General features: G+C 39.4%; 2 protein-coding genes across 4 annotated transcripts in view; one reads left to right on the forward strand and one right to left on the reverse strand.

Annotated features, from left to right (window-relative positions):
- The window catches only part of NRF1 (nuclear respiratory factor 1), a 149,208-nt gene that overhangs the window by 17,874 nt on the left and 104,544 nt on the right, over positions 1 to 26,790 (forward strand). The window lies entirely within an intron of this gene.
- Positions 15,626 to 16,930, reverse strand: LOC125930142 (60S ribosomal protein L7-like 1). The gene is given in 2 exon segments (XM_049641836.1): positions 15,626 to 16,537; positions 16,539 to 16,930. Coding segments are annotated over 2 exon segments (744 nt in total). The 5' UTR covers positions 16,914 to 16,930; the 3' UTR covers positions 15,626 to 16,168.

The raw sequence follows: 26,790 nt of genomic DNA on the forward strand, positions 1-26,790 counted from the left end.
ATTTTTACCAGTTTATTAAAGGATATAGCAAAGGAAATCAATCAACAGCCAGGTAAAGAGAGACATCAGGCAAGGGATGGGAAGAGGGCGGAGAGGGCACAGGATTTCCGTGCCCTCTACAGGCCTGCGACTCTCCCAGCATTTCTATATGTTCACCAACCTAGAAACTTTCTGGACACAGTCCTTTGGGTTTTTATGGAGGCTTTGTTATGTAGTCATGATTGACTAAGTCTTTGGCTATTGGCTGATGAAACCTTCAGCCCCTCTCCCCCTTCCTGGAGGTGGGGGTGGGGCCAAAAGTTCTTCCCTGCCCTTTTGTAGACTCCCAAAGTCACCTTAAATAACATAACAAAAGAAAGATAGTTTGGTTGGTCAACCTTATCACCAGAAATTATAAGGGTTTTAGGAGCTGTGAGGCAGGAACTGTGGACAGAGATCAAAATACAATACTGGGCATTTACCCCCAAAATACAAAAACACTAATTTATGGGGCCCCTGGGTGGCTCAGTCTGGCTCTGAACTGCCAGCTAGCTCGGAGCCTGAAGCCTGCTTCAGGTTCTGTGTCCTCCCTCTCTCTGTCCCTGCCCTGCTTGTGCTCTCTTTCTCAAAAATAAATAAATAAACATTAAAAAAACCCACATTAATTCAAATTGGGTTTTTTTTTTCCCCTGAGGGAGAGCATTAGGGGAGGGGCACAAGAAGGAGGGGAGAGAACCTTAAGCAGACTCCACCCTTAGCACAGCGCTGCCCTACCTGGGGCTTGATCTCATGACTGAGATCATGACCTGAGCCAAAATCAAGAGTCACACGAGGGGCGCCTGGGTGGCTCAGTCGCTTGGGTATCCGACTCAGCTCAGGTCATGATCTCACAGTCCGGGAGTTCGAGCCCCGTGTCGGGCTCTGTGCTGACAGCTCAGAGCCTGGAGCCTGCTTTAGATTCTGTGTCTCCCTCTCCCTCTGCCCCTAACCCATTCACATTCTGTCTCTGTCTCTCTCAAAAATAAACATTTAAAAAATTTTAAAACAAAAAAGTCGCACGTTTAGCCATCTGAGCCACCCAGGCACCCCCCAGAAACACTAATTCAGAGAAATACATGCATTCCTATGTTTATTGAAGCATTATGTGCAATAGCCAAGATATGGAAGTAGCCCAAGTGTCCATCCATAGATAAATGGATAAAGAAGATGTGGTATATACACACAATGGAATATTATCCAGCCGTAAAAGAGAATGAAATCTTAGCATTTGCAACAACATGAGGAGAGCTAGAGAATATAATGCTAAGTGAAATAAGTCAACCAGAGAAAGACAAATACCAAATGATTGCACTCATGTGAACTTTAAGAAACAAAACAAATGAACAAAGAAAAAAAAAAAGAGAAACAAACCAAGAAACAGACTCTTAATTGTAGAGAACAAACTGATGGTTAATAGAGGGGGGGTGGCGGATGGAACAGGTGACAGGGATCACTTACTGTGATGCTGTGATGAGCACTCAGTATAGAATTGTTGAATCACTATATTGTACACCTGAAACTAATAAAACACTGTATGTTAACTATAATGGTCATCCCCCATTTGGATGACCAAATATATATTTCTTGTAAATCACAGTATCACAGTTACTACACAAATAGTTTTGATCTCATGGATCCCTTGAAAAAGTCACAGGGGTCCTAGGGTTCCACGGTTCACTTTGAGAACTACTGCTATAAGCTATTTGAGGGTTAAACTAATTATTCAGATGTCCTTCTTCAGTTTCTGCTCCAGGATTTTACACAGAGCAGGTGCTTAAAGGATATTTGTTTAGTGAATGTGATATGACATTTAAACAGGACAAAACTTGGTGAGTAAAATAATGTAGGTAGTCTTGAATAAGCAGCTTTTCCACAGTTGTTGAGGATAAGATGGTCAAATGAAGGTATTGATGATAATATATTTAGTAAATACAAATTATGAAATAAAGAACTAAATATGAGGTGATGTTAAAATCAGGATTAACCTGGTTTCAGAGAAGCACAGGGAACGGATACACGCATGCAAGTACCTACGGAGCCAACAATTCCAGCCTTGTTAGGCTTCTGTTAAGGAGTCCTCTAGTTTTTGGGTCCTTAAATTTGTAGTGGTCTAAGAAAGGATCCTCAAGTCCATGGATTTGATCTGAAAAGCAAACATGTCATTTAAATTTCAATGGGTCACTGCTTGATCTAGTAAAATCTTTTCAAAAACGGTTACAGAAGGTGAATGTTAAAAACAAGTCACTTTTTATGAAGAATAGTAAATAAAAGTCTTGTGTTCGTATAAACTGCAGATCCAGGTAGGTAGTTTTAATTGAGTCATTTTCCCCCTTTAAGGGAGCCTGTCTGATGAATAGTCTATTGTGATTATGGACTATTGTTTTCTCCTTTTGTTTGGGGCAGAGAATTGGGTTCTAAAAACAGCACGATATATCCTTTTCTTTTAGTGTAGAAGGAAGCCTCAATCCATCTTGCTACTTTGATAATTTCAGTTTGCTAAATAAATAGTACTCCTTTTGTTATCTGGTGATTTGTTTGTAACAGTCTATTTTTGGTTTAGGGCTAGGTTGTAGGAATGGGCGGTGACATTGAAGGTGGAAATGGGGAAGAACAGTACTAGTTCTTCTTAAACCTTGCAGGTCTTTCCCTACCCACCCCCCATCCTTACTTTTTAAAACCTTTGACTTTTATCTCAGGCAGAGATTGTAAGAGATAAGCGAAGGCATTTCTAACAATCATAATAGTACACTTTTTGGTTTCACGTTAAAAGTTACTGGATTTACTTTAAGGAGTTTCTTTAAAGATCTTGTGAATTTACCTTCTGTCCTTGAAAGTTCTTGATTCAAATTATAGTGGAGACTAGGAAAAACTTGGGTGGGATAGGCCATTACCTAAACTTTTGTCATTATCATAGCTATGTAACAAATGTGAGAGGATGTAGCTAATACAGGGGTTGTGTTACTATGTGAGCCACTTCTGTGGCGCTTTTTGTGGGAGATGTCATGTCCTGGTTAGAATCCATTTTAGGGGCACCTGAGTGGCTCAGTCGGTTGGGCGGCCGACTTAGGCTCAGGTCATGAGCTCACAGCTCATGAGTTCGGGCCCGCATGGGGCTCTGTGCTGACAGCTCAGAGCCTGGATCCTGCTTCGGATTCTGTGTCTCCCTCTCTCTCTGCCCCTTCCCTGCTAACGCTCTGTCTCTCTCTCGCTCTCAAAAATTAAACATTAAAAAGATTTAAAAAAAAGAAGAATCCATTTTAAATCCACCAAGATGGAAAATACGAGTTCAGAAATTAATCTTATTTTTACATCTTTAAAGTCTACCGTTTTTAAACCGACTAAAGGAAGAAGTCTGCTTTAAAATGGGGTTGCAAGTGGAAATGTAAAATGAGGCCATACTCCAAATAATTTATATATTACATGGGACAGATTTAATTTTGAGCTACGTGCAAGGTACAGATTAGAATGTTTGCTGCAGATACTTTATGGAATATAGATTTCAAGTTTTTATTTGCTTGTACAAATACACATGAAAACCCACTTTCAGAACCTCTGCTTTAAAATTGCCCAAGAATGTTCTCACTTATAAAAGATACATTTCTCTCTTTTATCCTCTAGTATCATATTCCATTTAAGTAGTTTGAAGAGATCGGGGTTAAATACTGCTTTGGCGTGACTTGTGTAGCTGCTGCTTTAAAAGAATTTTGAAATACTTCAGGCATAAAGAAGGATATAGAACAATATAATGAATACAATGTACTACTACCCAGCTTAAGAAATAAAGTATCATAGGTATTATTGAAGCCTCCTGGACACTCACTCCTTCATCCTAGACTCCGTCCTTCCCAGCTTCGACCATTATTCTGAATTTGGTGTTTCTCATTCTCCCGCATTTTAAAAACCTTTATGTGTTGTACCAATGGAAAAGACATAATATTTATATGTTTTCAAATTTTACACAAGGAATTAATCTTTATTGATCTATGTAGTTATAGTGTGCTCATTTAACATGCTGTAAATATTTGATTTAATGGAGTTGTGAAAGTAATATGTGATCTTTGTAGAGAATTTTGAAAATAAAGTACAAAGATGAAAATATTTGTAGCCCTGCCATCCAGAGATGCCACAGTTAATATTTGGGTGTGTTTTGTTTTGTTTTCCCCCTTCCTAATTAAGTTTATGTATTTTTTGCTACCTTTTAATACGTAAGTAATACAGTTTTATTGATTACACAGAATTGCAAAACAGCCACATAAAGGCTGTAACTCCATTTTAGTTGCTTCTTTGTTGGAAATAGAAAATGAATGAGCATTATATATTAGACATATACCTGGTAAATTTACTGTTTATACCATATATTGTGGCATATTTTTTAGTATAGAAACACTGTATAAAGACATCTGGGAGCACCTGGGTGGCTCAGTTGTTAAGCGTCTGACTCTTCATTTCTGCTCAGGTCATGATCTCACGGTTCATGGGTTCTAGCCCCACATCGGGCTCTCCACTGATAGTGCAGAGCCTGCTTGGGATTCTCTCTCTCTCTCTCTTTCTCTCTGCCCCTCCCCTGCTCACTCTGTCTCTGTGAGCATATTTTAAACTTACATGAGAGATTTTTATACTGAGCAAATTTACCGGATAAGTGATGCTTATCTTTAAACGTATTCTTAAACTTACATGAGAGATTTTTATACTGAACAAATTTACTGGATAAGTGATGCTTATCTTTAAACATAAGTACTGTTTTGGTTTTAATCATTTTTTATTTTAAAAAATGAAAAAGATGAAATACTTGGTTATACATATAACAAAATAAGGACAAAATCTATATGAGGAAAATTGTAAAACTGATGAAAGAAATCAAAGAAGAACTAAATAAATAGAGATAGATTCCGTGTTCATGGATAGGAAGACTCAATATTGTCAGGATGTCATAACTTGATCGCACAGGTCCTGTCCCCTTGCTTTAATAAAAACACCTTTTGATCTATAGATTCAGTGCAATCCCAGTCAAAGTCCTAGCAAGTTATTTTATGGATACTGACAAACTGATTCTAAAGTTTATATGGAGAGGCAAAAGACCCCAAAAAAGTAACACAATATTGAAGGAGAAGAACAAAGTTGGAAGACTGATACTACTTGACTGACTGTAAAGCTATAGTAATCAAGGCAGTGTGGTATTGAAGGAATAGACAGACAAATCAATGGAACAGAATAGACAGCCCAGAAATAGATCCCCATAGATATAGTCAACTGATCTTTGACAGAGGAGCAAAGGCATTACAATGGAGCAAAGAGAACCTCTTCAACAAATGGTGCTAGAACAATTGTATATCCATATGCCAAAAAATGAATCTAAAAAAAAAAAAAAAAGAATCTAAACACAGACGTTACACCCTTCCCTAAAATTAACTCAAAGTGGATCATAGTCCTAAATGTTTTAAAACATAAAACTACAAAAATCCTGGAAGATGACATAGAAAATCTAGATGATCAGGGTGCCTGGGTGGGTCAGTCGGTTAAGTGTCTGCCTTCAGCTCAGGTCATGATCTCGCGGTTTGTGGGTTCAAGCCCCACGTGGGGTTCTGTGCTGACAGCTCAGAGCCTGGAGCCTGCTTCGGATTTGTGTCTCCCTCGTTGTCTTCCCCTCTTTCACTCATGCTCGCTCTCTCTCTCTCTCTTCTCTCTCTCAAAAATGAGTAAACATTTTAAAAAATTAAAAAAAGAAAATCTAGATGATCAAGGGTATGGTGGTGACTTTTTAGGGACAACACCAAAGGCAAGATCTGTGAAAGAAAGAATTGATAACTGGTACATCCATACAATGGAATATTATTCAGCACTCAAAAGAAATGACCATCAAGCCATGAAAAGACGTGGAAGAACCTTAAATGCATATTACCAAGTGGAAGAAGCCAATCTGGAAAGGTTACATGCTGTATGATTCTAACTATATGAGATTTTAGAAAAGGCAAAACTATGGAGAAAAGAAAAAGATCAGTGGTGGAGATAGGGGGAACGAATAGGCAGAACACAGAAGACTTTTAGCGTAGTGAAAATACTCTGTATCATATAGTGATGGATATGTCATTTGTCTAAACCCATACAACATCAAGAGTAAACACTAAGTAAAAAAACCAAACCTTTTTTAGGTAGGCTCCACGCCCAACACTTGAACTCAGCACCCTAAGATTTAGAGTTGCATGCTGTACTGACTGAGCCAGCCAGGTGTCCAAAAAAAAGTCTTAAAGAAAAAGTGCCTACAATGTGTATTTCTGTACAGTTTAAACCAGAATACTATGTACTTTTTATAATTTTATCTTTTCTTGGCAACTCGATTTCACTGTGGAATGCACTGATTACTGAACTGTATTGGAACTTCTTTTGGCCTCAGTGCCTCTGTTTGAACTCTTGTGCACTTTTTAGTTGAACTTTATTAGCAGTGTTGGGAAAGCTGTAACAAGCAACATCATCTCTTCATGAGATGAAGCTGTCCCATCCCCTGGTTTCTTCAGTCTTTCTTACCACCATACACTCCATATATTCAAATGTATTTAGCACTGTATAACTATTATAAACTATAAGCTATGTATACATTTTACATATAAACCATATTTTAAGAATAAATATATATAAACCATGAAAATAAATATCACATATATGTTACTATTCAGCATATGTAACTCTAGGCTATGGTGATTTAGGATTAGAGGAACTCCTGGCTGTGCCTGAAAGTTCCTGTCCCCCACCTTTACCCTGATTTCTTATGGGAACATTGATTTTTGACATATAGTTAAAAACTAATATACTTCATTTTTTAGAGCAGTTTTAGTAGAAAAATGGAGCGGAAGGTATAGTAAGTTCCTGTATACTCCCTCGCCACCCCATCCTTCTATTAACATCTTGCTTTAGTGTGGTAAATTTCTTACCGTTGATGAACCAATATTAACGAAAGGCCATAATTTACATTAGGATTCACTACGTTGTACAGCCTGAGGGTTTGACAAGTGTATTATGATGTGTCATCCATTATGGTATCATACAGAATGGTTTCAGTGCCCCCAAATCCCCTGTGGTCCTTCCTTCCCTTTTTCCCAACCCTAATCTTTTTACTGTTTCCCTAGTTTTGCCTTTTACAGAATGTCATATAGTTGGAATTATTACAGTATGTAGCATTTTCAGATTGGCTTCTTTCACTTAGCATTGTGCCCTTCAGGTTCCTCCGTGTTGTTTCATGGCTTGATAGCTCATTTCTTTTTACTGCTGAATAACATCCCATTTTCTGGGTGGACCACAATTTGTTTATTAATTCACCTATTGAAGGATATCCTGGTTTGGCAGTTATGAATAAAGCTACTATAAACATCAATGTGCCAGTGTTTGCGTATACATAAGATTTCGACTTATTTAGCTAAATACCAACAAGTGTAATCGTTAGATCACATAGTAAGAGTATGTTTAGTTTTGTAATAAACTGTCAAACTGTCTTCCAGAGTTACTGCCATATGTATTTTAGGTTGTTCATGTTTTGTGAAAAAACGCATTACTCAGATATGTAGAAGAATGCTTGTTCTGTGATAGGATAATGCCCTTATAAACAGGTGAGGTCTCTAGGGCCGTCTGTCCCTCCATCACACCAGCTCGTGGTACTTTGTTCTTGTCTGCTTTTCGTTTTTTGCTCTTACCCTCTCTGCCTTGCTTTACCACCTCTGTGTTAGCCCGGGAAATCAGCACTACACTTGTTAGAATAGCACACAAATTAAAAAGGCAAAGTAAGTCAAAACTAAAATCCTTTCCCAGGCTCTCTTGGCTATATTATGGGTGACTGAGATTACAGCATTCAGTAAAGGTGTTGTTACGTTATCAGTTTCACTTTACATAATCTTCAAAGATGAAGCAGTGCGTTAATAAAACCTGCTTTCCTTTGCAATTTGTTACTAAGGAAACTGTATAAAATGTTTTAAGACTATGATAGCAGAAGAGTTTTGGTGTTTTCCTACATTTCTCTAGGAAAGTCTTTCAGCTTCTACTGTTACAATTCTCAGAGAAGACTAACCCTTTGGTTAGAGCTAATTTTATACTATGTGCATGATTCTGTTTGTGTGTACATTTGTACACACCCCCAAATACAGTAGAATTCTAGATCAAAAAATTATATTCTCCCAATAAGTGAAGAGCAAGGACTGAATCACAGTTTATTTGGGGTATGTATCCATTTCGCCTGGGACAGCCTCCCTGATATAGTCCACGGTGGACCCCATTGTGCAGAATCTGTTTTTTGCTCCCTCAGTTTCTGCATACTAGTTTGATGTGCCCAAGCCCACTTCTCCAGCGCCCCCAAGTGGTTTTGTGTGCTTTGCATGCAGGTGTCTAGTGACAGGAGAACTTCTGTTTTCTGACAACTCACTGTCTTCACACCCCTGTTAGATAAACGATCTGTTAACCAGAATTCTGCCCTTCCTACCCTAACTTCTGGCCTGTTTTTTCTTATTGGGGCCATACACCCCATTTATAATTCCTCTTCCTTATGGCAGCCCTTTAATATTTGGGAAGTCATTTTCCTAAAGCCCTTTCTTCTCTAGACTTAGACATCTCTATTTTTTTTCAACTGTTTCTTAAAATATTGGATTTTTCCGCATCTTTAAAAAGTAGAGTGCCCACTTGTTGGGATGAACACTGGGTGTTACATGTAAGTGATGAACCACTAAATTCTACTGAAACCAACACTACACTGTATGTTAACTAACTTGTGGTCAGGCTGATGCAGAAACCACCTTTGATTATCCACATTTATATGTGTTACTTGTCCTATGTTCATTTCCATACTAAGTTTAGTGTGAGCCAAACCCTTGAATCTTTTTTTAAGTTTGTTTGTTTGTTTGTTTGTTTTGAGAGAGAGAGAGCCCCAAGCAGGCTCCATGTTGTCTGTGCAGAGCCCAACACAGGGCTCGATCTCACAAACTGTGAAATCATGCCTGAGCCAAGATTGAGTTGGACACTTAACCACAACCACCCAGGTGCCCCAGCACCCCAGAACTTTTTTGTGTGTATGATAATGATACAAGTCTTTATCATCCTATGTTTTCCTGCAATGATTTTTTTTAGACCAAAGTTCAGAATGGTATGTTTATCCCTCTTAAAATACCTCCTATGAGATTTTGTTTATTATTATTTCTTTTTAAGGTATCTATTTTTTTTGTTTTTTATTTTATATTTGAGAGAGAGAGAGCGCACAAGCAGGAGAGAGGCAGAGAGATGGAGACAGAATCTGAAGCAGGCTCCAGGCTCTGAGCTCAGCACAGTGCCCCACATGGGGCTCAAACCCACCAACCGTGAGATCATGACCTGAGCCGAAGTCGGACGCTTAACCAAATGAGCCACCCAGGACCCCCTTGTTTATTATTTTTAGGTTGTTGAGAGTCTGTGGAATTCTATTTTACCCTTCAAGGGTGGACTTCACTATCTCTTGCATCACTAGACTTGCTACTTGACCTTCCTACTTGACCAACGTACCTTTTCTGACATTTTAGTCTCAAACTGTCCTGTTGCTGCCTTGTTTCCACTTCTTTATCTCAGTGGCAGATTCCAGCTTCCATTACTTTGATGGATATGTATGGCTAAACATGACCCTCAGACAGTAGAAAAACACAGTTGCAAAGCCACTAAGTTGTGTCTTGAATCATGTTGAATAGCAAGAACCGTTATGTTCCTTTTTCCTTTTTGGACATTTCTACATTAATTTTTATTTTGCGGTGTTCTTTTGGTATTTTGGAGCCAATGGATCTATCTTTTCCACTTTCTGTAAACTATTCTGTATGTATTTAAAAAGATAACGGCTCAGGGACTATGTCTGTCATGACTAGCAGATAAAATGACCCTGGGGCCAGTCTGTAAGGCAGAGGCCTTAACAGGAAACTAATCCTTGGGGTCAATTTCCCAACTGCACAATGGAAGACTTGCATTAATCGGGGAGTTTCCACTTGTGCTCTGTGGGGTCCTAAGGAGCCTCAGAAGGCCTTGCAGGAGATGAGGAGGGTGAGTATGTATAGCTGTCTGTGTTTCCCAGCTCCTTCAATAGGAGAAGTTCTACTGTTATCCTATGTTTTCAGGTTCCACGTAGGATTCTGCTTAAAGAATTCCCACAGAACCTCATGCAGCTTTGACAGTCTAGACTGTGTCTTTGTGACTTCATGAGCTTGGAGGCCATCCTCCGATTTTTCCTTTGGTAAAGGGGGAGAGAGAGACTTATTACCGTGTTTGTCTTTTCTTTCCTAGACCTAGAAATCTCCACCCCCACCCCCATTATAAAAGTAATTACATACTTATTGTTTTAAAGGGAAAAAATTATATAAAAGAAAGTCTTCATAATTCCATTCTGCACAGAAGCATTCTTAATAGTTTCAGTATATCTTTCTAGATTAATTTGCTTGCTCATAACCATATCTATCCTTTTTTTTTTTAGTGAGACCACACTCATTCTAGCGGATTTTTATCATCTATTTTTTTTTTAATTTCATACATATATTGTGGACATTTTCTATGTCAGGACAAATTCGTCTGCCTCACACTTTATTAATACTTCGGTAGTATTCCTCCTATACTAGGTTGGAGTGAATATTCCTTGTTGTATAACGCATGGAATCAGTTCTAAAGTATAACCCTGGTTGTACTTACATATTGCTACTGGCATAGTAATTTTTTTTAAGTAGTCTACTCTTTATTCACTCTTTTTGGGGGTTGTGATATTTGTTGCTTTTTTTTTTCCCCCAGTTGGTTCTCTTTCCTCTGGTCTGATTACCGATCAAGACCTCAGAAATATTATCCCAATTAAGCTACAGATGTAGATAGTCCTTTTCTTTTAGGCAATAGCTCTAATTTAATGTCGCCTTTAATAGTTGGAAGTCTGTTCTTAAGAACAAAGTCTTGGCAGTCAGAATTGTACTTGACACTTTTATTCCAGTATATTACTGCTGGTGAGAAAGGCAGTTGACTTGTTTTGACCTTAGTGAGCTTAGTTCTAAGAGATTAGGAAGGTGGGTGACAAGCAGCTTTTAGTGGTTTGACAGCCAGCTGCAGGATATCTATTGTGGCCAAGGCCAAGTGGCTGCTCATAAATGTATATGGTAAATTACATTTGATGGTCCCTTTTCCCCTTCTGTTTTTTAGAATTTTACCAAAGATCACATTGGGAAATGTAGTGAAAAAAATGTTATTCTTACAGGATGATTATTCTTCGTACAGTGCTCTATAACTCTTCAAAGACTTATTCTAAATGGATGCAACATTTGATAGTCATGGAAAAAATTGTTTTGTTTTTTTTTTGAATAGAGAATATAGTGTAAGTGTTATTTACAGAGCTTTGGTTCCTTTAGAAACTTAGGGTAGCATTCCCCCTCCTCCCATCAGCTTAGGGATATCTTGGACAGGTTAAACAAATTCTAAAATGGAAATGTTATTCCTAGTTTTAAGTGAAGTCGTTTAAATTTTATATTCAACCACTTTCTAAATTTCATTTATTTCAGTCCTGAAACATATGTGCTTTTTTACTTTTCTCTAACTTCCTTTTCTAATCTAGGATTCTAAGATGATTTTTTCCTTCTTACTACTGTTTGTAACTTTGATTATATGCAATCCTAAATTTAATTTTGTAAGTAATTCAAGATACAGTTTATTTTAATGGATGGATTACTCACAAAGTAAATGTGGGGATTTTTATTTCTGAATGGGTAGTATTCAAAATTTGGATGTCTGACACTTTCTGAAATGTTTAAGGGTAGAAACTGTTACTTACTATCGTATGCCACTGGGAAAGATGGTTTTATTTGTTATTGTTTACATCACAAAATCTCACTATTTATCTGTGTCTTAAAATGTATTTCCTGTATTCTTGTCCAAGTAATTTAGGAAATTCTAATTTCTCAATTTTTTCAGCGAATGAATTTGAATGATTACTGTGAGCTTTGAATAGTTTCTGAACAGCACTGAGTAAAACAGAAAACTCTTTGCCCTCGTGAGCTTACTTTCTAATGGGCTGAGAAAATATTACATCAGATGGTGATCAGTGCCATGGGGGAAAATAATGTCTGCTTGAGATTCTCTCCATACCTTTCAGAATATTAATGCTCAAAATACCAAGACTGCAAATAGAAACGTGGGTTATTTATCGTGGACATATATATAATGGGCTTTTTATTGACTCTTGATTATTGATGTCCAGTTTGAGTGGATTTCTGTATATATAGTCTGATCCCTTTCATACTACTTTCAGTGTCACAGTTGTATTAATAGTTCTTTTTTCTTTTTCAAAGTTTATTTATTTATTTTTGAGAGAGATAGAGAGGGAGAGAGAGAGAATCCCAAGCAAGCTCTGCACTGTCAGCACAGAGCCCGACACAGGGCTCGAACTCAGTAACTGTGAGATCATGACCTGAGCTGAAACCAAGAGTCAGACACTTAACTGACTGAGCCACCCAGGCACCCTGTATTAATAATTCTTAGTGTGGTTCTATTTGTTGTTGCCTAAAATAATACCTTCCATAGTGCTTTACAGTTAAAAAAATTCATATTTCAATTTTTAAGGTGTCTATAGCATAATAGTTAAAGTTGAACCATATGAAATTGATTTGACTGTTTTGGATCTACAGAAAGCAATTTCATTTTTTCTAATACTTAAACAAAATGAGATGTGAGCACGTTTTGTAAACTGTAAAGCTGTGTGCATATTGTCCAGATTTAAATTTTGTTTCTGCTACTCCCTGTTTGCTCTAGAACAATTAACTTGACCTTCTTGTGCCTCATTTTATCTTACGTCATTGAGGATAATAGTGAACAATACCTCATAGAGTTGAGGATTATATGAGATTATATATGTAAAAGTCTTAGGAAAGCATCCAGCATATAGTTATAAGGACTCAATAAATGTTAGCTATTACTGCCCTATGAGGTGGGCATTATCATTCTCAGTTTTGCAGATGATAAAACAGAAGGTTGTGGAAATTTTACAATTTTTTTTCCCCCAAGGTTATGCGACTAGAAATCAAAACCAAGCATTTCTGACTCCAGGTTCTGGTTTCTTTCTGTTTACACTAGGGCAGCTTTTAGGGAAAGAAAGAAAAGAGGATGAAGAAAGAATACTTACATAGTAATTTATAGAGCACATTCTCGAATCTCTCCAGTGGTTAACTTATTTATGTATATGTATACGTATGTATGTATATATATACAGTTTTTGTTGTATACGTATTATATATATAATTTATATATATTAACTTATTTATGTATATATATACATAAACGTAGTTTTTGTTGTTTATATGTTATATATATATTTATATATGTTGTGTGTATATATATATATATATATATAGTTTTGTTGTTAACTTACTTATGTATATATGTGTGTGTGTGTGTGTGTGTGTGTGTGTGCGCGTGCGCATAGTTTTTGTTGATTGTTTCTCTCCCTCTGGTAGGATGCAAAATCCAAGAAGGCAGGGATTTGTTTTGGTCACTGCTGTCTCCTCTGTCTGCATCAGTGCTTAACATAGTAGGTAATAATCATGTATGTGTTGAATGAATGAAATGTATTGAATCTCTTGGCAAGTCGTTATCTCAATTCTTCTTTCACTGTATTGTTGACTTCTCCCTTCATTTGGCTACCCTGACACTACTGTCTTCTGATTCTCATTTTTTCTTCTAACCCTCTCATTCTTCTTTGTATGTTACTGTTTTTTCCTCCTGTATATACCTTTTGATTATTCCCCAAGTTTCCTTGCTTCTTTTTTTGTCCAGCCTTGCATATTTACAACTATTACATTCATTTCCTGGTCAGTTGTATTCATGCTGTCTGCTTTCTTTGCCATCTCCTTGTTGGTGAATCCCGAACTTAGACTTGCATCACAGCTCCAGCTGTGGGTGTCTGTTCGGAGAGCTCATGTGAATATTGTCATGAACTGTCTTCCTCTGCTGTTCTGTTCTCCTTGCCTCGGTTAATGAGCCACTCACTAAACCTGCCGGAAATGTGGGCATCACACTGGACTTACTTTGCTCTCACTCTTCACAGCCAGTTGTTGACTAAGTCCTTTCCATTTTCACCACCTAAATAGTTAAGACATGCTTTGCCTCCCCATTGTCTTAGCTCAGGTGCCTGTGAGTGCTTCCTCACGGACCATTGAATTAGTTTACCTGACTGGCTTGACTGTCTCCTAGCCTCAGTTCACCCAAACCATTCTTTAACCATCCAGTATTACTTATTTTAAATTAGTAAGACAATGCATACACCATCCGAAAATTGTGTACAATTTATGGAAAATACAGTAGATACTGGCGTTTTGGGTATTAGCTCTTGACTGCTCTGCATATACTCGCTTTCCAGTGATTGGTCTGGTCTCCATTTTTACATGTTTTTTATTTCCATGTTTCCATAATCTATAGAAATAATAGGGACTTTCGTACCATTTAAAATTTGATTTTAAGACAATTTTTATAAAATGACATAATCATCACAAACAGAAAAATAATGTGCACAATTCTCCATTTTCCTCAAAATTTGTAATCAGTTTTGTTCTCTTTCGATCTGCCAAAAGTGAGAGTGGATAGTTAGCTAAATCATTTAATCTGGGTGAAGAAAAACATGAAATCAGTTGTCCACCCTGGCCTGGTGCTCACAGAAGACATTGCTTCAAAAGACGGAGCTTTGGAAACCATGCATTTACTCCTGCGGCTGGGAAGCGTGCTGTCAAGCCTCTTGGCTTTAGGGGCCAGTCCTCAAAGTAGCTGTATCCTTTCAGGCAGGGCTGGTGGGGGCATCAGGAGGCATTGTAGTGGGTGACTGCAGGTGCAGTTTTGAAAAAGTATATGCATGCATATTTGTAATTTTTTAAAGTGTATATATTTTTCAGAGAGAGAGAGAGAATGAGTGGGGGGAGGGCAGAGAGAAGGGGACAGAGCATCCGAAGGGGGCTCTGTGCTGACAGCAGAGAGCCTGGTGTGGGGCTCGAACTCACGAACCAAGAGATCATGACCTGAGCTGAAGTCCGATGCTTAACTGACTGAGCCACCCAAGCGCTCCCAACATGCATATTTACAATACAAATTTATTATGATACAAATTCACTGCACCCTGAGTAAAAGCCACATTTTGGCTTGAAGATATAGACATAGTAGTGTGGGATTAGCAGTTAAGGAGCCCAAGCCAATAATAGATTGTACTCCAGGACAAAGGATAGGTCTCTGATGGAACGAAAGGAGCACTTGATTGGAAGGCAAGAGATGTGGGTTTGAATTTTGGTTTTGCCACCAACTAGAGATGTGACTTTGAGTAATTCATTTAACTTTTCTGGGTCTCAACTAAATCTGTAAAATGAGAAAAATCAGACTAGATGGTCTTCAAGGTCTTAAGTATTTTTAAGTTTGCCTCTGGTTAAAGGAAAGCTCTGTGGGCAGTTGAGTGTGACTAGCTATCAAGGTAGAGGGATATGAGGGTTCCTGGGTGGCTGTCAGTTAAGCGTCTGACTCTTGATTTGGGCTCAGGTCATGATTCCAGGGTTGTGGGATCGAGCCCCGCATTGGGCTCTAGGCTGATCTTGGAGCCTGCTTAAGATTCTCTTTCTCTCCCTTTCTCTCTGCCCCTCTCCCACTCGCATGCTGTCTCTCAAAAAAAATAAAAAGGATCGAAGGATATAGTCAATGGGAGTCAAAGTGAATAGTTACAGATTTTTTTTTTTTGTGTGTGCTCTTCTTTGTAACTATATTTTAAATTCCTTCCAAAACAAAGCCCCAAGAACCCCCAGGTTCAAGTATGTCCCTGAGCGTGGTCCACTGCTGTCTTGTATTCACGCTTGGATACTCGTTTACTAACATCAAACCCCAGGATGGAAGATGTGACGTAGCAGGATTCTCTCTTCCATGGCATGAGTCCTCTGCTGACTTAAGGGGTGACAGTGTAGTCAACGTGGAAAACACACTGGAATTTTTTCTTGGAACTGGGCTGTGATGAGACGTGCCTGCCAGGAACGTCATCATCTTTTCCTTGACTCCCCCCCCCGCCCTCTAGTTTCTGAAGGTATAGCAGAAAATATCTTCTTTGAAGATACTGATAACAATTCCAAAAGACAAAACACACCTCCAATGTGCTGTGCTTTCAGATATTCTGGGTTTAATTCAGCTGCCGAATGAGCTGATTGATGCGTTCGCCTCGATAGCCTGGTAAGCCCACCTCCTTGAGAAAGCCCACTCTATTCTTGGTAGCATGACGGGCCACTGAGAGATGGAAAGGACGTAAGAAGTCACAAATGGCCTGGAAATTCTTCCCCGGAAAGGCAATTTCATGAATGAGGTCTTCCAAGCAAATAACACCGTACTTCCCCAGGTGCTCCTCAATCACTGTGTTGTCTGTCAAAGGGATGGTTTTATTCTTGACCTTGGCTTGTCCACGTTTCAAGATGAGTTCCCGGACAGACTTCAGATTTGGAAATCCCCAGGCCACATACGGTTCCACTATACGCAGCGTTTTTATGGTCTGGGGGGGTCACTCTGAAAAAGACACCACTGAAAATCTTCTTCAGGCGAAGCCTTGCAATGGTCCTCTGCAACAGTGAACTCACCCCATTAATCCTTTGGATGCGTACAACAAAGGCCAAGGAATGTTTATCCGGCACTTCCAAACCGTGAGGTTTCACTTCTAGTCGTCTGAGGCGCACCCTGTCGCGTTGCTGCCGCCAGGAATCATGTAGGAACCATTCCAGTCGCTTAAACTTGACCTCTTTTCCTTTCTTCTGCTCCTTCTTGTCCAAAAGTGCCTGCTTCGCTTGAGTGGCTTTAAGGGCCTGATACGCCTTCCTCTTTTTCAGGAGATTTTCTGGAACCAAAGGAATCTTTTTTCTTTGCTCTTGCTCTGCCATGTTTCCAAAGCTGTGGCTACCCTACAGATTTTTTTAAAGTTTATCTATTTATTTTGAGAGAGAGAGCATGAGTGTGTTGGGGGGGGGCAAAAAGGGGGGAGAGTCAGAGAGAGAGAGAGGGGGAGAGAGAGAATCCCAAGCAGCTTCTGCACTGCCAGCATGGAGCCCGATATGAGGCTTGAACCCACAAACCATTAGATCATGACCAGAGCCAAAATCCAGAATCGGACACTCAGCCAACTGAGCCACCCAGGCACCCCAGTAGTTACAGCTTCTTTAACCAACCTTCATCGGGATGGGAAGAAAAGAGATGAGGCAGGAGACATGTTTTTTTCATCATAAGCTTCTCCCTCCTATTCGATTTTTTAACATCGAGAAGCTTATGATGAAAAAAACATGTCTCCTGCCTCATCTCTTTTCTTCCCATCCCCAGCCTTACCATCTAAAGACCATGTTTAAAAACTATTTCACTGGGGCACCTGGGTGACTCAGTCAGTTAGTGACTGACTTCAGCTCAGGTCATGATCTCACCATTCGTGAGTTTGAGCCCTGCATCAGGCTCTCTTCTGTCAGCACACAGCCCACTTCATATCATGTTTCTACCACCCCCCCACCTTACCCCACTTGTGCATGCTGTCTCTCTCTCTCTCTCTCTCTCTCTCTCAAAAATAAATATTTAAAAAAACATTTCACTATTTCTATTTAAAAAAAATTTTTTTTAACATTTATTTATTTTTGAGAGAGCGCACGAGCAAGGGATGGGCAGAGAGAAAAGGGGACAGAGGATCTGAAGTGGGCTCTGTACTGACAGCCCGATGTGGGGCTTGAACTCATGAACCATGAGATCATGACCTGAGCCCAAGTGGGACGCCCAACCGGCTGAGGCACCCAGGTGCCCCCACTATTTCTATTTATAGCTTCTCCTGGAGTCACTTTCATAAGGCTTATTAATATGTATAAACTTCTGTTCCTTAGTCATCAACTTTAGACAATATCTTGTAGATTTTTTGATATGAAAAATAAGAACTAACTGAATTTTACTGCCTCTTTCTCTCTCTATCTCCCATTAGTTGATATTTATATTATTTTTAGACTCTGATTAGTTATCTTTAAACTTTTAAGAGATAAAATTTTTATTTTTTGATCCATCAACTTTCAATATGGTCTCAACTTGTCATTTTGTAAGATGGTGTGAGTACCCCTGCACTTACTTCCCTCTTCCTATATTCTACCTTCTGGAAGCCATACCTCCATTTTTCATTGTCAAGGTTAGTATTTTCATTCTGTCCTCCATCCACTGCCAGGTATGTGCTTACTTTTATGTCTCGGTTGCTGTTTTTACTGCATTACCTTTCCATGCCTGCTATGATAGCAAGTCCAGAATTATAATGATGAAACAAAGTTTCATGTCCTTTAGAAACTAAGGACATAATCAGGTATATGCAAAGACTTAGCTCAGCAAATCACTTGTCTACTTATTTATTGAACAGATATTTATTGAATATCAGAATTGTCATCACAGTGCTGTTTATAATAGTGAAAACTTGGAAACAACCTAAATCATTGACTTTAGGGAATTAGTAAAATACCCAGTGTACAGTTTTACAGGGGAATGCTCTGTAAACGTTAAAAAATGGTCTGAAAATGTTAATAACATGAACAATTTTATTATGTATTAAATTTTGAAATATTTATGAAACGGTATGTGCACTTGGGACGCCTGGCTGGCTCAGTCGGTGGAGTGTGCCACCCTTAATCTCAGGGTCGTGAGTTCAAACCCCACGTTGAGTGTAGAGATTACTTAAAAATAAAATCTTAAGTAAAATAGGATATGCACTGTAGCCACACTTTTGTTTTTAAAAGGAAGAAAACAAAAGCAACCATATAAGAAGCTTCGCGGCCGCAGGGGGAAGAGGGATGCTAGAAGCATAGGCCAAATTGGTAACTTGGTCACGGGGCCATCTCAGCAGGTTGTAGTGATTCCTGTTTCTTTTTTGTTTCTCTCACCTGTGTTTCTCAATTGCCCAAACAGTTGCTTCTATAACAATACATTTTTTTAACTAAAAATAAAAAGTTAAGAGCTGCCAGCCATAGTTTTCCTTGGACTGCTGTTGCTAAAATAATCTAGGAGTACGTGATAAGAGTTCAGTGAATATTTGTAAAACGAGTGAGAGAATGACTGACTTGCAGGTCCCTCCATCTGTAGTACTGACCTTTCTTCCTTCATGATTTTCTCCAGAGACCAGCGTTAGTGTAGTTATCTCAAGAGAAAAATGATGCATTGAACGGTCCGCCAGAATCTAAGAGGCCGCTTTAACTGAATGTCGGCTGTGGAAAGGCAGATCCAGCAGGACTGAGGCCCAGCACAGAGGCCGCCAGGCAACAATGCTATATTTCACAGAAAGGAGGATCTGAAATAAAAGTGTCCTTTGTGCTTGTCTGAGATGGAGGGATGGGACTTCTGGCAATTTAAGTTATTTCTCCTTAATGGAAATTGAGGCAGCCTCTGATCTTGCTCTCACATGACAACCGCTAATTTGATTTTTGGTGATTTGGGGAGCAGCTGTGGACAAATGATTTTTCTGCAAAAAAGAGCCAGCTGCTTTCTGACCGTTAGCAAATGCCTGGGCATACTCAACTCCCTATCCACCGTGTTTCTAATCCGGGGATAGCTTCAGCAACTCACCTGCTTTTTACTGATATTCGTGGCTGTTAATAAGCATCCGAATAGTTGCAAATGCATTTTCTAATCCTTTTTATCATTGTCATCAGCATTCAGTTAGGTACCTTTTTCATTCAGGGCACCGTGATTGACACAGGGTTGTGAGCTGTGAGATGTTTTACAATGTGGATAGACTACTGTTCTCTGACAGGTGGGTCAGCATTAGCTTTATTTTTAGCAGATTAAATCGCAGTATAAAGAAAGAATCTGGAGTGAAGGCAGCCGAGAGCTGTGTTCCTTTGGTCCTCTGACTTTTTGTGAGTCCTCTATCTGGATGTTCATGGATGCCCCCTTCAAGTTCTTTAACAATGCTGTGTAATGCCTGTGATTAGAAGCAAGTCATTCCAAAACTTAAAAATAGAATGTAGAGCTGCACTCTTCAGTGTGGTAGCCACAGCCACATGTGGTTTTGAAGTTAAAAATCAATTAAAACTAAATACAATTTTAATTTTAATGCCTTAGTCATAGTTGTCACATTTTCACGTGGTCAGTAGCCACACGTGGTTAGCGGCTTCTGTTTTGGACAGTGCAAATTCAGAACAGAAATTTCCGTCGCAGAAATTTCTGTTGGATGGTGCTCATCTAGATCCTGTAGAAGAGTTCATGTATTTTAAAGCATTGGGTGAAGTAGATTCACCCCATTCTTCTTCTCTGTGGAAGGATGTTTGTTTCAGTTGAAGAATTTTAAGCAATCTGAAATTCTCTGTGCTTTCTTTACATTTTTCTTTGGTTGTGGCACCCTCTAGTGTTTCAGCTTTGGTGTAAATGCATTATCATGAAATAATCTGTGATTTGAGTCCACGAATGTTGAAATATTTTGGAAAATTCTGTGTATATATGCATTTTTATAGGGAGGACGTCTGTAGCTTTCACATATCCTCGGAAGGGTTCATAATCCAAAAAAGGTCAAGAACTACTTCTGGGTAGAGGTCCTTATAAGCCCCAAACTGTTTTTTTTTCCCTAAGATTTTATTTTTAAGTAATCTCTACACCCAGTGTGGGACTCCAACCCACATCCCCGAGATCAAGAGTCACATGTTCCACTGACAGCCAGCCAGGTGCCCCTGGCCAAAACCTTTTGGTTTGTGATCTATAAGCATTTTTTCCCCCCAATATAACAATAAATCATGTAACTTTCCTTTTGGCATTTCTATGCTTTGCTTATATTTCTATGTGGAATTAATAATGACAATAATAGTAGGTAACACTTACATAGGACTTGTTACATACCATGTCCCGTTTTAAGCCCTTGTACCTATTAACTTATTTGGTCCTCAGTAATTCTATTAAGTAGGTTCCGTTAGTCTCCCCATTTGAGAAAGCTGATGAAACCAAGGCATAGAAGTCAAGTGGAACTTGTCTAAGGTGCTAGTGAATGGCAGGGCAAAGACATGAATCCAATAATACTTGAGCTTCACACTCTGTACTCTTAACCACCTCGCTATAGAAGTGGGGTTAAGCCTTTAAGCAGGTATGAGGGGGAATGGAGAGGAGACTTTGTACACCCTTGTACACTTTGTGTCCAGTTCTATTCTAAGAAAAAATAACAACTCTAAATTGCTGCAAGCCACACTGGAAATTATAGATAGTACCCACTGTTGATTTTCAATAGATGTGCAGGATCTGTGCCGTCTGCCAAGAGCTTAGAGCGGTAGATGAAGGTCAAAACTGCCATCGCTGCCACATTTTCTTTGATTGGTCCAGACACCTAAACTAGTCTGTTAATTGAATAATATGACAAATATTTTTGTGAATAATAGTTTGTCACTAATATTTCCATAAAAATACATTTATTGTATTTCTGTGATGTTGACTTTGAGGTGTCTGGAATGTTGGACTTTTTATAGGTGCATCCGGCTGGCTCAGACGGTAGAGCATGCAACTCTTGATCTCGGGGTCCTGAGTTTAAGCCCCATGTTGGGTGTAGAGCTTATTAAAAATTAAAAAAAAAAAAAAGAGTAAGTAAGATACACTCAAACAGATACAGGGTTATATTTATATCTCCCACCTCCCTTTCTGTCTGTTACCCTCTTAACTTCTAAGTGTTACATTTCTCTCTTCATGACTCATATTATACTCTCTAACTTAGCCTTGTTTTAATGATTCATCAGACTCAAGATTTGAGTTCACCTTCCATCAGTGTGTGGAAACAAACCCTAGTGGAAATCTTACCGGAAAATGTCCTTAGAATCTACTTTATTGACAATATAAAATATCAATACATTTTGTTGTATTGACTTATACAAGTCAGTATAAAGTTTTGCTGCTTACCAGCACCCTATGAGTTATTTCTTTTTTTTATTTAAAAAAATTTTTTTTTAACGTTTATTTATTTTTGAGACAGAGAGAGACAGAGCATGAATGGGGGAGGGTCAGAGAGAGAGGGAGACACAGAATCTGAAACAGGCTCCAGGCTCTGAGCCATCAGCACAGAGCCCGACGCGGGGCTGGAACTCCCGGACCATGAGATCATGACCTGAGCTGAAGTCGGACGCTCAACCGACTGAGCCACCCAGGCGCCCCCCTATGAGTTATTTCTGATGAGGGGACATATTTTCTTCCCTTTGTATCAATCCAGGCCTAGTAAACCATAGGAGGTATTTCAGGGCATTTAATTCTGGGAATGGGCTACCTAGGTGCTGGAAGACTGAAGGGGCAAAAAGTGGACATCGAGGTAATCCAGATACTAAGAACTACGGCTGGCAGCCACCACCCCTAGGGCTGGAGGAACAGAAGAGAAGACTCTCGGAGTTCAGAGGGGCCCCCACACAGCTGGTAGCTGGATCTCTGAGTGGGATGCCAGGCAGCTGGTGCTCACCCACCAGGGGAGAAGGGGCAGCTGGAGCTGGGAGATAGAGCTGCCCTCTTTGCTAGAACAACGTGGATAGGAATGAGAACTACAAGGAAATCCCCTCTCCCTCCCTCCTCCTAGTCCACACTTTTGCTTCCCCTTGGTAAAACCTAACAGGAAACTGGCAGGCAAGTCTGGTAAAGGTTGGCTGCTGACCCAGCCCAAAGCTGGGTAGACAGCACTTCAGCACAATAGAAGGGCTTGGGACTGAAAGACAAGAGATGAATAGCCATCACAGCCTTACGGGGAAACTACAGAAACCGTAATGCCTGGGTTTTGCTTTAGTAATTAAAATATGCAACCAATTATATACCCAAACATTTATTAAAGAGCAAATGATGACAGCTACTATTCATAGAGACTTGATGGACCCAAGTGCTGCCTTCAATGAGCTTACAGTATTAGTTTGACAATACTGCGAATACTCATCCGTAAGTCATTATGATGTCGTGTAGTGAGCTTTTTTTCTCACATATTATATAACAGCACTATTATTAACTGGATTCTTGGGCTGTTATTAATATTAATGAATATCTACAAATTTTGTCAACATATCAGAATGAAAAATACTATGTGATTGCAGTCATACAAAATTTTGTTACTTTCAGATGCTCCAAATTAAGAAGTTACTTTTACGCAAGGCAAGATGATTTCTAAACTTGATCTGTGCTGTTCTCTTGGTTCTTAGCATAAGATAAGAATTTGATTTTTCTAGTGACAATTTGCTATAGTCTGTCACTTAAATTTCAAAAGGCTCAGTTTGGAAGGCTATCTTCTAGTTATTTGTTTTAAAAGTTTATTTTGGTAGAAGCCAAAGTATACACTCATGATAAAAAATCAAGTAGAAGGATTTATAATAAAAATCAATGGCCTTTGCCACACTCTTCCCTACCCCCTGAAAAGTCCTACTTTTCAGAGATGATTGACCATTTTTATATCTCTATAAAATATATAAAATAGTTAAATTTTGTTTATGATATTGTCAAACAATAAGCACTCTGTAACTGTAAATAATATGTCAGTACCACTTCTTGGTTTATCAGATGTGGGCATTTTTGATTTCCTTCTGTATAAGGATTACCTCAGTGTTCCCTGTGCTCCCCTCTAGTTTTGTTGGTTACATCGTCATCCTGAGTTCTTCCTTTCGCTCTTTTTTTTTTTTTAACCTTTTTTTTTTTTTTTTTTTTTTGAGAGCTAGAGTGAGAGTGAGACAAAGTGTGAGCGAGGGAGGGACAGAGAGAGAAAGAGACAGAATCTGAAGCAGGCTCCAGGCTCTGAGCAAGCAGTCAGCACAGAGCCTGATGCGGGGCTCAAACCTATGAACTGTGAGATCATGACCTGAGCCGAAGTCGGACGCTCAACCGACTGAGCCATCCAGGCGCCCCTCTTTTTTTTTTTTTTTTTTTTGATAGAGTGTGAATAGGGGGGAGGCACAGAGAGAGAGAGAGAGAGAGAGGGAAAGAAAGAAAGAGAGAATCTTAAGCAGACTCCACACTCAGCACAGATCCCGATGGGGGGCTTGATCCCACGACCCTGGGATCATGACCTGAGTTGAAATCAAGAGTCCAACTGAGCCACTGAGGTGCCCCTTCCATTAGCTCTTAATAGCATCTCCTGACTCCCTCACTGCATGGAGAGGGGATGTCAGTGCTCCTAGCCATTCCTCCACTCCCCCACCCCTTCTTCCTCATTTCTCTCAGTTTTTTTTTTTTTTAATTTTTTTTTTAATGTTTTTATTTATTTTTGAGACAGAGAGAGACAGAGCATAAGCAGGGGAGGGGCAGAGAGAGAGGGAGACACAGAATCCGAAGCAGGCTCCAGGCTCTGAGCTGTCAGCACAGAGCCCGACGCGGGGCTCGAACTCACGAACTGTGAGATCATGACCTGAGCTGAAGTCGGACGCTTAACCGACTGAGCCACCCAGGCGCCCCTCATTTCTCTCAGTTTTATCTGTGCTTTTACATGGTCATGGTTCATAACCCTTCCATTCTATTTTGTACTATATTTAGTTTTCTGCATTTTTACCTATAGTTGGAGTCTGAAAATGGAAAACAATCAACTGCCTACATGACTGTGGCTTCATTTTTTCTCCCTCTTTGGAGAGCACAGTGGTGTGGGAGGATATTTTTTTCAAGTCCAGTATCACCAGTGGGCTTTTTGAAAGAGAATATTCCTAGGAAGATCAAATGGATTCTTCTTGTCTTAAGCTCCACTTATTACTCAGAATTAAGCTACATTTTACCCGTGCTGCTCTTTTCACCTTGACTTTCTTGTGCAGTTTTTTTTTTTTCCTGCTGTGTTGAGATTTTGATCCATTACGTTACATTCCCCCAAGAATCAAATTCTACTGTTAACTTTAGGCTTTCTTGAGAAAGGCTCTTCTGTCGAGCGAAATTTCTATCCTAGTTATGGAGTTTAGACTCTGGACATGTCCGAGAATATAGGTTGAACCTCTTGGTTTTACTCTGCCTGGTTTGGACTGTGGACGCAGCCTGGCTCTGAGACTTTCCCTTCGGCAGTTCTTGGCAGTTTTTCTTTTGATATGATAATGCTATTGATTAGCCGAGTGGTTTCCTTTACGTTAAGTTATACCTCGATTGGATTTCCTGGCCTGCTCTTTATACTTTGATTTTTTTTAATATTCTACACTTAATCTTATCCATTGTGTGTGGATTAGATTAAATTGAACTCTGTTGGACGTGTCATCCAAATTCTGGTAGCTTCCTAGGCGTTATTGACTTCAACTACCAGGGTGCTTGGAGACAGGCAAATCCGTTTTTCTGGGCCTTTTTCATTACCTTTCAGTCTCGCCCTTCCTGGCCCAGAATGGCAAGAGCAGGAACTCCTCTGTACCAGACCACTCCTTCCCAACCCCATGATGATCCAGCTACGAAAGAAAGAGGTTTTAGTAAACTTATTAAATGCAATGTTATTGTTTTGGGGAATGACTTTCTTGAGTGGAGTGTTGACTAATCTGCCGAACATCACTGGCCCCACATGTACCTTCATTTGGATGCGGTATCTAGAGTGACAAGTTGCTTTCACCTTGCTTCTCACATCTGTTTGGAGGAGTCACTGTAGGTTCATCTACTAGCTCTCCATTTTGTGCACTCTCATACAATTAGGCTGGAGTTGTGGGTTCTCTACTGTTTCCTTATGTCTAGGAGGACAGTATCTCAGTTGCCAGAGTTAGTATAATAAGGAAGGGCTTTTTAGATGCCCGACTCAAAATCTTGCACACAAGAAAACCATATTCTCAGAGCTGGATGTCTCATGTAAAGATAAAGAAATTGAGGCCCAGTCCTTGCAAGACTAGTCAGGTATTGAGTCAAGAAGGGTATGACCATAAAGGGTATGAGGAATTCTGATGTCATCATCATAATTAATATTGAGCATTTATGTGCCTGAGCATTGTGTTTTTCACTTTATCTGGATGATATCGTTTAACCTCATATGCTTTGAGGACAGGTACTATCGTTTTCTTTTCACTTAAAAACAAATGTTGAAATTGAGGCTTACGGGTTAAGTAACTTATCCCAAGCGTCCTGGACAATCTGATAATAGTCTGTGCTGTTTTTAAACATTCTTACTATCTGTTTTCATTTATTAGCATTTCCTATCAGTTTTGCTGTCTGCAGAATCTGACTCCGCATGGATGAAAGTTAAAATGGTTTACTAGAAATGATGACCTCCAGCAGTGTGTGTGTGTGTGTGTGTGTGTGTGTGCGCGCGCGCCAGTCATATCTGGATTTAAACATCCTATTTTATGTGTTATTTTATGAAAACATCGAAAGCATCATTTACAAGTATCCTTCTCTGGTTCAGAGAAGTCTGAAATACCTTTGCCTTTGCTTTTTACAGAGTGCTGAAAGAAATGGTTAGAGAGGCTGCAGGGTGGGATGGGGAGAGAGGTGGAAAGTGATGAGGCACTGGGCACAAGTGACAGGCCTGTGAAACAGACTGCCGTATTGATTTATGCCGCGGACCACATTCTGCAGGAAAGAATGGAAATCCATTACACCAAGTGCATGGTGGACAAATCCCTTTGAAAGGCATTTAGATTGCCATCTAATCCCAAATCATTTAAAAACAATTTTGAAGAACCCAGAATTTAAAAATGACCTACGTAGTTTGTCTCTCACTCTAGAACAGTGAAATGGATGGAAAAACAGTATTTTCATGGTGTTTTCCTCTCATATATTGTGTTTAATTGTGCAACTTAAATAGTGTGTCCAAATTGCATTTTGGATATGTGCAAATCTGGGAGATAGGATATAGTCCCTTGAATATTCTGAAATGCACCA

This window comes from Panthera uncia, chromosome A2 (assembly GCF_023721935.1).
Source record: "Panthera uncia isolate 11264 chromosome A2, Puncia_PCG_1.0, whole genome shotgun sequence".
In the NCBI taxonomy this organism is placed as follows: Eukaryota; Metazoa; Chordata; class Mammalia; order Carnivora; family Felidae; genus Panthera; species Panthera uncia.